Raw genomic sequence first — 12343 nt, forward strand, 5'->3', positions numbered from 1 at the left:
ACTGGAAAACGAACTGGGCAAGGAGACAGGACATGCTGCAGCTGTATTCCCAATGACCAAAGTAACTTTAAAACCACTTAATTAATATTTAAAAAGCAAACTACATGGAAAAGTTCATTCCCATTCAGCGCCAGGGGGATACAGGCAGAGGCACAAAGGAGGGTGGCCAGGGACTGCGTGGCACTTGGTGTAAGGTGGGAGGAGTGGGTCCCCTCGTGGGTGCTGCTGTAGTTTTGGGCAAGCCCCTGGTGATGGCTCTGCCCCAGCGGCAGCAGAAGCTGGGAATGGGCTTGCACAGGGCAGAAAGCCCTGAAGGAGCTGCTGCTGTGCAGGCAGGGGGAGGACGGGGCGATGGACCGGGCCAGCACATCTCTATGCCCCCAGAAATCCAAATCTCTGTCCAAAAGGGAGACTGAGCCCCCTCGGGCAGGCAGGGTGAGGCGATGACCCCAGGATGCAGGAGCTGGGGGTCTGGGGCTGGACGGGGACCAGGGGCAAAGGATGCCCCACAGGCTGGGGTGCCCCAGGGGCTGAGCCCCTCACTGCAGGCAGGGCAGCCCCTGCCCAGCTGTGCAGCTGGGGCACGTGGTAAATGCAGAGGGTGGTAGTAAGTCTTTTTAGCCCTCCTGAAGCACATGGAGCAAAACTCTAAATACCCCTGTGCTCCTGGTCTGGGTGCCCAGCTCCACTCGCTGGCACAAATGGCTCAACTGGGACCCAACTGGAACCCAGCTGGGACCATCCCAACCTCATGCTGCTGACCACCGTCCCCAGCCTCATCGGGACATGCCTGCTGCGAGCATCCCGCATCCATCCCGCCCTGGGGACCTGGGGATGCTACCCCCATCCCCGCTGCCAGCTGGCGGGCAGGTGGCAGGGGACAGCGTGGCACTCACGCGATCTCATTCAGGTACACGAAGAGCTCCAGGGCCGAGCAATGAGTGGCTCCATCCCCGGTGTTGGTGACCTTCACAGGGACACCTGCGGAGGCAGGGAGGCAGGATGGGCAGGATCAGCTGGTGTCAGGATCCCCCCAGAACATCACCCCGCGGGCGTTAAATAGATGTGACAGATATGAACTCTAAATAACTTCTTAAAAAGGCATATCCAAGCTGGTGCGGGGGGGAGGCGAGGGGAGGGGGACCCACCTCGAGAGAGAAGCGAAATAAATAAATAAAAAAGGCCATAAAAACGTCCCCCCCTTCTTTTCCCCTCTCCTCTCCCTCTCTCTTTTTTAGGGCCTGTGAAATTGCAACCAGGCCCTTAACTAATTGAATTTCACGCTCGGCAATTGTCTTACAGCGCAGCACCTTCTGTCCCACCAGCCCCTGGCCGGGGGGGCTGACAAATGTGTGTGTCCCCCCCTCCCCTGCTAGCATGGGGGGCGTCTGGGGGGGGACCCCCACACCAGGGCACGACTGCTCGCACACGCATGCACATGCACCCCGCGGCGGGGTGCTCCCCACCATGAATTAATTATTGCACTTTTTTTTTTTTTTTTTTAACCCCCTCTTTTTTTGCTTAAAATTTTTTTAAGGGCGCTGGGCAGGAGCAAGGCGGGGGGATGCTGAATAGAAAGAGGCATTTTTCTTTAGCGGTGTGAAATGAGCAATAAATGTATTAGGAAGCTGACAAGGGGGCTGCGGGGCCCACAAAGAAAAGCGGTGCGGAGTTGGAGGCTAATCCCCCCTCCATCTGCCCTCCTCATTACCATTTAACGCACTATCAGTTGCCAATCAGCCTCAATGCCTCCCTTTCTAGTCTTTATTATGGAGGCGCCCGCTAGAGCCCTGGCTAGTGATGGGGGCTGTCAGCTCCCCCCCACTAAACCCCCTATTTTTCCAGGGGTTTATAAACTCAGTTGTAAATTGCTATTAAATGTAACTCGCGGCCATAATGAACCTTAAGCTGCTTCTCGGCGCGGGTCCCCCCACTCCGCGCCCTCCCCTCGCCCCGGCTCTTTCTATTCGCATCCTCCGCCGGGGTATTGGCCGGGGTCGGCTCGGCGGAGAGCCGACGTTGTCGGGGCCGTTGTTAGTGAAAGCTGCTTAGCCTTTAAAATAGTTAATAATTAGATTAAAACTTCAAATAAATTAACTATGGGCTGAATGGGCTGCTGGGAGGGGGGCTGCTCCTTGCAGGGGGATCATTATAATGGCGCAGGGATGCTGGCGGCGGGGGGGTGGTGGGGAGGCAGGGGGTGCCCCCTCTGAGCGGGGGCTCCCCCCAGCCTGGGCTGGGCTTGCCACTGCTGCCAGCAGGGGTGGTGGCACAGTGATGCCCATGGCTGGTGGAGGTGGGAGATGCTGCCCTGTGCCCCCTCTCGGGGTGACAGCTCTGGGGCTGGGCCCTGTCCTGTGCCCCCAGGGATGGAACAGGGTGCCCTTGTCTCCTTTGGGCAACGCTGATAGCGCCACCGGCCAAATCCTGCTGGAGCATCTCTCCAGCTGTGACAGTGGCCAGGGCCACCTGTATGTCCCCATGGACACCCACCCGTATGCCACCCTGCTTGAGAGAGACCTGTTCCCACTCTGCCTCAATGGTTGGCATGGGAGCTCAGACCCCTCTCCACTCTCAGGGGGTCCCAGCCAGCCCCCTGAGATGTACCCAGACCCTCTGCGCACCTTGAAGAGCCCCAGCGTGCTGTAAGCACCATCCCACACCCTGATGCCACGAGTTGGGGTTCGCCCCACCTGCCCCCACCCTGGGGATGCTCCCAGCAGCCCTCGGTCCTGTCTGGGGAGCAGGGTTCAGCTTCGGGGGGCAGAGACATGTGGGGGGGGGCTGCCCGGAGGCGCTTACCCCGCTCAAACTCGATCTCCAGCACGTCCGGGGTGTTGGGAGAGGTGGCGGGATCACAGGTCTTCGTGTAGAGCCCAGGGGGGGCCTGATTCTGCAGGGTGGAGAGAGAGAAGAGAGTCAGTGGCATTGGCAAGGCCAATGCTGCCAGCAGCCCCGACCCCAACGTGCATCCCCCATCCCTAGCGAGCATCCCCCATCCCCGGTGTGCACCCCCCATCCCCAAGGCACCGGGGCTGGCACCGCGCAGCACCAGTGCTTACCGGGGCCCTGGGAACAAAGGGGTTGGAAGAATCAGTCAATTTTTCCCCTCAACTTGATCTCATCTTTTCCTCCGACGCCCCCACAGCTGGAGGCGGGATGGCTGTGGAGAAGCAAGTCAGGCAGGGAAAAGCTGGACGATGGCAGCGAGAGGCAGGGCGGGCACCCGCACGTCCCCACGCCACAGCCGGGCTTATTCGGCGCTGACCGAAAAAACTAATGAGGAGGCCTGACCCCAGCAGGTGCTCCAGGCGCACCGGCTCTTTCATGGTGTCCCCGGGGTTAATACACACGGGGGAAAATAGAGGAACAAAGCAAAAACCCATTTCAGAGCACATCAACCTTTATGTATATTTTTTTTCCTAGATTTATAGGAAAGAGGCATCTTATCTCCGTTGGAGCCAGGCCACTGGAGGCTTGGGCGCTGACAAAGAATTGCTGCAATTGAAGCGCGTGCCAGAAAAGGGGGGGAAATATAATAAAAAAAGCTTTCCGTCCCGGAGAGCAAATGCTTTGCAATTTCACATGCCCCCTCGACACTTGATGCACGACGCGACTGCACACGCTGACCCCAAACCACTTCCAGGCTGGCGTTTGAAAACTCCTGTCTCTGGAAGGACGCCTCCACCCAGCCGCAGCTCAGGGAGGGGAAACTGAGGCACGGAGCACCCAGGGCATGTGCAACGTGGGGGAAAGGCAGGCAGGGCTGAGGAAACGAACCACTGAGCAGGGCTGGGGCAAAGCTGGGCTTGGCCGGCATCAGGGGGGGATGCTGCCAAGGACCCTCCTCCAGATGAGGAGTCCCAGTCACCTAAAGCCCCCTGTGCCAGCAGCTCGGGTGGAGTTCCTCCAAACTCGGCTGCTCCTACAAATGTTTTAAATGGTGGCAAACTGGTATTTCCACACCAAACCTGGCTGGTGAGAGCTGGAGCTCTGGGCATCCCTGGGCGGCAGAGCCCTGCCTGCACCCACCCACCGCCCTGCTCGTGCTCCCTCTCCTGTTAAAGCACAACTCTTCTCCTGCTCACTTTTCCTCCCTTCTCCTTTCCAGTGTGGGAGAAAAGGACAAATTAGAAAGCAAGTTAGAAAACGAACAAACAAAAAAGACCGAAAGCAATTGCTTTAAAAAAATGTTAAGCTTCTTAAAGGGAAAATTAATTTCTCTGCAGAAGAAGCTTTCATTTCAAATTTTTAAAGATGTGCAATGATCTTTTTTAGTGAGAACTTCCAATGATCTTTTTTAGTGAGAACTTCCTCTTTTTTTTTTTTTTTTTTTTTTTTTTCCCCTCCAATTAAATAGCAACACCCGATCACTGTCAGTGCCTGAGGGTGGCCTGCCCAGCTGCCAGCATCCCTGCCACCCTCTCCACACCAGGGCTCCCCCCTTGCCTCACCCCAAACCGTTGGGGCCACAGCCGAATCCCAGGAATACAGACATAAGAACCCCAGCACACGCTCCAGCAAAACTACCTCAGGTTCCCATTTTTTCTCATTTTTGCCCCTTTCCCTTGTTTTAAACAAGAGGCGCTGGCAGGCGTGCCTGCCCCTTTCCCCCCGTGCGCACACATGCACAAATTACACGGGCTGCGGATTTCAATTTTACATCGTCTGGCCTTTCCTAGCCCTGATCACACTTATTAACTAGACGAACCTGCAAGAGATGATGAAAAACTTTGAGTTCAAAAGGAAAGATGTGGGGGGGCAGGAGGGGAAAAATACTGGAAAGTATTAAAAACTCTTTACTAAACATTGGAAGTCAAAGTCAGGTAGTTTCCAATTTTCCGAGCCAACTATGAAAACCCCTATTAAATAAAATAACTAAATAGAAATAAAAGTGACATTTGGCTTGCATTCCATCATTACGGTGTGAGTCTGTCCTCTTTTTATTCTCTCTCCTAAAAGCACAGTTCAAATGACAAATAGTTTGTTGCAGTGTATCAATGCCTTCTATTTATCCCTCCCCGCAGGGGGGCTAGTCCTGCAATGTCATCTTTAAAGGGGAGAGAGGGAAAAAAAAAGGGGAGGAAAAAAAAAAGGGGAAAAAAAAAAAAAAAGGAAGAGTGTGTGGAAAGGGAGAGAGGGAGGGGGAAAGAAAGAAGCAAGAAAAACGGGGCAAGAAGAGAAGAAATTGGAAGCAAATGGTCCATGAAGTAAACCATGATGCAGAGCTATCGATGCCGCAAATGGTTTATTCATCCGGCTGATATTGTTGTGCCCGGGACTGAATGAACTCTTTCAGAGTGCCATATGAAGTTAAAGCAAGTAAATTTCTATCTTTCTCCGCATTAGCTGCCTCATTGCCCTTCAATCGGGCCTCACAGAGGCAGAAAATAGCTCAACCATCTGCTTTCAAATCCTTGCGTTTGGCAGGTCCCGGGGGTTTGGGGAGGGGAGCCCGCCGTGCCTGGCACCCCGGACCCTGCCGTGGCCACCCCGGTGCCCAGCACTGCGTTCAGCGCCGGGAAAAGGGACGGTGGTGACACCACACTGCGGGAAGCCACCTCCCGGCGCTGGCAGAGGGAGAGGTGCCGGAGCAGAGGATGCTCGGGGATGGGGTCAGGGCACTGCTTGGCCCCATTCTCCGAGCTGGCTTTGGGAAGGAAGCGGGCTTGGCAGAGCCTCAGGACCAGGGGTCTTCCCCAGGAGGAGAGGCACTGGGCGCGGCAGGGTGGGTCAGGATGGGTGCACGGGGAAGGGTCAGCCCCTCGCTAGCTCCAGTTCGAGGCATGAAAACCCATCCCTGTGCCAACTGCTCTTCTGGAGGAGAAGACCCCCTGAGGGCCTGGCTTTGCAAAGCCCAACCTGCAGACACCCCTCCTGGGGACTCCGATGGGGGAGCGGGACCTCCTCTCCACCTTCCTCTTCCTCACGCCCCTGCCCGAGGCACGCGCCAGCCCAGCCGCGGTGAGCCGGCTGCGGGCGCTGAGCTCCAGCCCGCTCCTCTCCCTCTCCGCCTGCCTCCCCCTCCTCTCCCCGGATTGTCTAATTAGCGCTGATGGATAGTTTAAGTAGCCGCCGTCGTGACCCGCTGGAGCATGAACAGTGCAGGCAGGGGCCAGCGGGCACCGGACCACGAGCGCTATCGAGGGCAAGCAGGGCCGGCCCCGCACCTCCCCGAGTGATGTGCCACGTCCAGCAGCAGCACGTGGCCACAGCACCCACCACGCTGGGCTCCTGACCCCATCAGCAGGGAGCCGAGGGTCCCGTGGGTGCACTCAGGGTCTCCAAACAAGGGGAGGTTTTACCCTGTTCCCCCCCCCCCCCCCGAGAGTGGGAATGGGAAAGCGAGGAGGGTTGGCCGAGCTGCAGGCATGGCCAGGAGACCCGAGCTGCAGGGGCCAGCCCAGACCCCTGCCACCCACCACCAGCCCCCGCTCTCCCACCCGCGCCTCATCGTCTAATTGCTCCTTTATTGAAGCTCCATGACATTGGCCCCTCCAGTGTCACCCTGAAACGGTCCCTTCCCCTATTCACGCTGGCAGCAATTAACGTGCCAGGAGAGGCGGAGGAGCCGGGGCCTGCCCGACACACACGGCCCGCCGTGAAATTTCCAATTAGGCTGCAAATACACGAGACGGCCTCAGCCCTGTGGCTGCCATGCTGGCCGGGTGGCTGTGATTGATTACCTTGGGGTTCTCCAGGATCCCGGCTTCGTAGCTACAGCAGGCAGGGAAGGAGAGAGAAGTCACTGCAGCACCTGCAACCTGCAACCCCAAAACCCACCAGGACAACCCACCGCCCTCCACCCCCCAAGGATGGGCGTAAATGCACATTATGGATCGCCAGGGGCTTTTAGCAGCAGCCCTGCAAGGAACGCCAGGCTTAGGAGAGTCCAGGAGGTGAGTGCTGCCATGTGTGACGTGGGTGACTGGGCAGAAAGGGAGGCTGGAGGTTTTGGGGTCACCCTTGGCCAGCACATGGTACGGCAGCCTGGGACTCTGGAGGCGAGAAGGGCTGTCCTGGCCACGCAGAATGGGGGGATAGGGGCCCCAGGCGCTGGGTCCTCCCCCCACAGGAGCTCCCCCCCTGCCCAGCCTCTCACCTGATGTGCATGAGGTTTTCATCCATGCTCCAGGGTGTCTGAGGCGTCACGGGTACCGGGATCCCATGTTTCTGCCGAGAGAAGGGGAATGAGGGTGAGCCAGCCTGCAGGGAGGGCCAGCCTCCGCCAGCACCGGCTTCTGCCGGGATCAGCCCCTAAAGCACAAAGGCACAACCCCGGGCCACCGGCAATGCAGCATGGAGCAAGGTGCACATCGGTGTCCCTGACCCTGGGCAACACCAGCTCCCACCGCAAGGGCCACCTTGATGAGGACATCAAGGACATGGTGTGGCTGGGAGAATGACCGCCCCAGCTGAGAAGGAGCCCCAGAGCAGCCACCAACCCAAGCGATGGAGACCACCAGCACGGACATTGTGTGCTTTTTCTAGGTCCAGGTCCAGGATGGTGCATTCCCCAAGCTGGGCTCCTCAGCAGGGGGAGGTGACACAGAAGTCCCCAAAGCCACAGGACGCTCTGCAGCCTAGACAGGACTGATGCTCTGCCATGGGGGGACAGCACACGGGTCCCCACAGCCTCGTGCAAACACGTGGTGATGCAGGCACCCAGCACACAGGTGCCAGGCGTTCCCCCCAGCCCAGCACCCCGAGCGCACCGTGACCGGGGACACACGGCCCCATGCCGGCTGCCTCCCCAGCACAGCGCACAGCACCAAGCCCAGCTCCCTAACAAGGTCACCGGCGTGCTCAATTATCTGCTGACATTTCAATGGGGGAAATTGCCTGTGAAGATGAGGTGAATACGGGGGGGAATTAGCGGGAGAGGCGACGCTGGGTGAGCTAAGAACTGGAGCCAGCAGGGACGTCACCCACCCTGCCAGCATGCTGAGCCACGATGTCCCAGCTGCGGGATGGCCACGGTGAGCCAGGAGTGGAGGTGGTGGTGGCAGCTCTGAGTTCCTGCTGTGCCTTGGCGTGTCCGTACAGCTCGTAGGTCAACAGGCAGCTCTGGCATTTCAGTGTCACCATGGCAGGGACATCAGCCAAGGGCTCAGACAGGAACTGAGGGGCAGGGCCTGAGCAGAGGTTCCTTGTTTGCAGGGAAGGAAATGCTTGTAGTTGTAAAATCATGGCCATCAACCCATCACCTGAGATGGGAGCAAGGTTCTGAGATACCTCCTATGGCTGCAGAGGGACTATCTCAGCTCTGTCCCCGTGGGAACATTGCCCCAGGCTCGTGGGTCCTGGTTTGCTGGTCCCACGTCATACTCCTAGTGTGGGACCCCCCAGGACCCCCATCCCAGGCTTTGGAGGTGGGTGCTGGGCAGCCTTCGTCTCCTCGACCCAGGCCCCTCTGCGGGGGTGCTGTCCTGCCCACAGCCCCTGCCCACGGGGGAGAGCAGGCAGAGCACATCAACGCTTCACAGGGGCTTCAAAACACAGTCTTGGGTTTGCTGGGAGGGCAAAACACTGCCGGCTGGGTGCAAGTGCTGGGGAGTGCCTGGCTTCTCTGGAAAAGAGTGAGAAGATGCCTCTCCCTGTCCCATCCCTCAGACAGATGAAGCTGCAGGTGCCCCACAACCCCCCAAAGCCCCCCCCCAAATAACACCAGGAGAGACTGAGGGCTGGGGGATAGACTTCAGCCCTGCCTGGGGTCAGACCACGCTCCCATTGGCACCTGCCCCCTCGTCCTCATCCCAGTGCCCTCGTGGAAGTTGGCAGAGGACATTTCACCTTAGTTAATTAAAGCCAAGCAATTAATGCTGAGGGCTGTTTATCCAAGGAGCTGCACTCAGCCGCGAGGGGCTGCGGGAGGCTGTGCCCTACGATGGGCTCTCCCTGTGCCATCTCACCTGCCACCTATAAACACATCTTTCACAGCCAAACACCCGGTGATCCTGAGCCACGAGCCCCAGCTGATTTATTTCTGCAGCCAGCCCTCTCCTCCCTCTGCCTCCTCTGGCACCTCGGGAAGCCCATGCTCCCCAGCCCACCCTTGCCCCACGCAACCGATTCCAAGGGGATCCTCCAAGTCTGGACCCACATACCAACATCTGTTAAGCCCAGGCAGCTTTGGCCAGGGCCAAACATGCCGAGACCAAAGAGAAACCTTTTGAGGGCACAGCCCTGACAAGCTCTGTCCCACCTGGCTCTGCCTGCGGTGATGGTTCATCCTAGAGCAGCATCCAGGAGAGTTCCACCTTGCTCATTAAGGTGTTTCAGCCCCGGCTGGTTGCGGGGATGAAGCGGCCACTGGAGCAGGGCTGCTGGAGCAAGGCTGGCTCCAGCCCTGGGCAGCAAATTTGTGGCAAGGGCTACGCCATGTGCTGCAGTGACATAGATTCCCAGTTTCCCTGGCACCAACGGAGCCCCAGATATCATCGCGTTATAACTCCCCAAGTGCTGAGGCAAGCACATCCAGGCACTGAAAAGACCTGGCCACACATCTCCCTCTTCTGAGCATGAAAATGACGGGAAAACCCCCTTTTTTTTCAAACATTGAACATAACCAGAGACCTAGAGCTACTACAAACCCTCAACCCCCAACCCTTCCTCTTCGAATGGGGCCCCAGTCCATTTCATTTCCCTTTCCCCCTCCTTCCAAACAAACAAAAAAAGAAAACCCCAAACAAAAACCCCAAACCCGAAACACATGTTCCATTTTCCATATAATAAAACCGCGGCGCTCTTAATAACTGCCCTATTTGACAATTTGTTTGGCAACATATGGAAAGCTCTCGTAAACTCGCCCCTTCATAATACAACAGCAGATGGCAAACACAATCCTCAACACGCTGCTCTCCACAGCCCTAATGGGCTCGGAGGGCTCCTCACCCCACGCTGCATCCCTCCGGCTCGGCACCTCGCCTTCCCAGAGATTACCCAGGCAGCCTCGACGGCAGCTATTTAAAAACTGAAGCAATTTTCTGGTTTATGCACAGAGCTGCCTTTTCCCTTTTGATTGATTGAGCCGAGTTGTCTAGCATTTCCATGAAGTCGCTAAAAAAGAAAGGTACCCTGGTGGGCATGTAAAAGCCTGATGCAAAACTTCTAATATGTTTTATTGCAACTTGTACTTCAAAAAGGAAGGGACAACAAAGGCAAACGTATTTGCTTTGTCTGTTACGTGAGTCAGGAAGCTGGGACCCATTTCCTTGGAAAGCGGGTTACCATTAATAGCCAGGTAATTATGGGGCTTTTAGAAAGGAAGGAGAAAAAAATATAGAGGGGGGGAAAACCGACCAGAAGGCTCCAGCGTGGTGCTGGAGGGATGCTGTGCAGGGCTTGCTACTGTCACCTGCCAAGCCACGTTGAGCATCCCGCAGCCACCCCGAGCATCCCGTGGCTACCCCATGCCAGCTCCTACCTTGGCATAGTCCATCAGCTCACGGCGCCCAGGGAAGCGCTGGTAAAACTCGGGCAGCCTCCACGGCGCAATGACCTGGCAGGAGGGCAGGAGCATGAGATGAGAAGCCCCTGGTCCCCTTGCAGCCCCTGGTCCCCCTGCGCCCCTCAGCACCCCTCTGGGCTCCCCATGGGAGAGGGCTTGTGGCAGCCCTGGAGAGCCAGACCCATGGGGTGTTGGTCCCCCTGGCTGAAATTTAATCTCCCTGCACAAGGGTGGAGTAACCCAAACCCCTGACCCTAACAAGGCGCTGGATGCAAGGGGGAAATAGGCAGCATCGATTATCCAGCACCTGCCTCGGTGCTCTTTCCTCCATGGCCTCGTAGTGTTTGGGGTGAAAATAGGTCAATTAAGTATCATTACAGCCCCCTCAAATGCCAAAACGTCGCTTCGTGCAGCTGGCAGCTTGTTAAAGTGAGACACGGCCACTCGCATCGGTGTTAAAACAAAATTCCCCACCAGCTGGGAAGGGGGCCAGGAGCTCCTGCTGGGGCCCCAGGGGCAGCCCGGGTGCCTTACCTTGATCTTAGGACACAGGGCGTAGCAGGTGAGCTCGAACCGAACCTGATCGTTGCCCTGAAACACGAATGGGAGATGCTGATGGGTCACCCCACACTGGGGTGGACTGGGAGGGGGATGCCCCCCCCCCCCCCCCCCCCCCCCCCGATCCCACTGATGGGGGATGGTGCCTCATCCCTGAACAAGCTCTCCCAGGGTGATGCAGCATCCTTGGGAGAGGAACATGTCCTGGCAGGGCTGCAGGTTTGGATTTGGGGAAAGAAACTGCAAAACTGGTGGGAACTGTTTAAAAAAAAAAGGAAGGAGCAATAAAAGTGCAGATGACAAAACAGGAGCTCCCAGCTGCACTGCAGCCCCACAGCTTCGTCTGGGGAGCTGGGAGGCTCGGGGACTGCTGGGCACTGGGAGAGCACGTGTGCGGCACTGCACACACGTGTGACCGCACACACATGCAGCTTCTGAGACGCTGCTCGGCCACAGTAGCAACTCCCCTTGCAACACTGGAGATCTTGGGCACAGCAGGCAAGGACCCACTGTTTCCCTGCTCCCAGCTGCTCTCCCTGTGTGGGGACAGGACCAAACCCCCCTCAGCAGAGAGCTAGGGGACACATGTCCCAGGGTCTCAGCTTCAGCCAACACAGGACAGCCACTTGTTCTATGTCCACTGGGAAAAGCATCCCAGCCCCTGGCTCGGGAGGCCCTCGGCTGAGCAGGGCGTTTGCAAATCCCTGCGAGAGCCACCAGCCAGGAGCAATGTCCACCTGGTGCTACCCAGGACTTCATAGACTGAGGGTCTCTGTGCAGGAGAAGAGGATCACACCTGTTCTCCCAGTAATGCCACTGGGGTGGGATTGCTGGTCATTTTCCCTGCAAAAAGCAAGGCCTGAGGCTGAGAACCCATCTCTCTCCTCAATTCCACCAGCATGGAGGGCAGCGGGAGGGGGTAACGGATGCCAGGACCTGGGCTGGCTCTGTCCCTTGGGGTCACTCCTGCTCTTTCTCCATGGCTGGTTTGAGCCCAAACCCACCTTTCCTGGTGGTCCTGGCAGCTGGGTGTTCAAAGCCCTGATGCAGCCCGTTCACCTGGCTCCAAGGGAGCCTGGCTGACCCCGGGAGAGCTGTGCTCTCCCCTGGGCTAACATATCTAAAATCTGAGCAGGCAGAAACCCAGATTTGGGTGGGTTTCCCCCACAGGCATCAGAAGACACATGGAAGGAGAGGGCAAGGTAGGGGAGGGAAGACCATGGTGTCCAGGAGGATGCAGCAGCTCGTAATTAAATAGCTCTGAACCTCCCTTTATCTTAATTGGCCCATGCTGACAAGGTCCCGCTAATGAGGCCAGGTAGTTGCTAAGGGGTG

The 12343-nt window shown here is 57.5% G+C and overlaps 1 protein-coding gene across 2 annotated transcripts in view; it reads right to left on the reverse strand.

Moving 5' to 3' along the window:
* ASS1 (argininosuccinate synthase 1) overlaps nt 1-12343 on the reverse strand; it is a 29755-nt gene that overhangs the window by 11298 nt on the left and 6114 nt on the right. For both annotated transcript variants that reach the window (XM_040607470.1, XM_040607471.1), the window contains exons 5-10: nt 10985-11041; nt 10427-10501; nt 7103-7173; nt 6687-6717; nt 2803-2893; nt 897-981 (exon numbers count right to left, since the gene is read on the reverse strand). In XM_040607470.1, coding sequence (XP_040463404.1) covers nt 897-981; nt 2803-2893; nt 6687-6717; nt 7103-7173; nt 10427-10501; nt 10985-11041 — 410 coding nt within the window. The remainder of the gene's footprint in view (nt 1-896; nt 982-2802; nt 2894-6686; nt 6718-7102; nt 7174-10426; nt 10502-10984; nt 11042-12343) is intronic.

The sequence above is a fragment of the Falco naumanni genome, chromosome 9 (genome assembly GCF_017639655.2).
Source record: "Falco naumanni isolate bFalNau1 chromosome 9, bFalNau1.pat, whole genome shotgun sequence".
Taxonomy (NCBI): Eukaryota; Metazoa; Chordata; class Aves; order Falconiformes; family Falconidae; genus Falco; species Falco naumanni.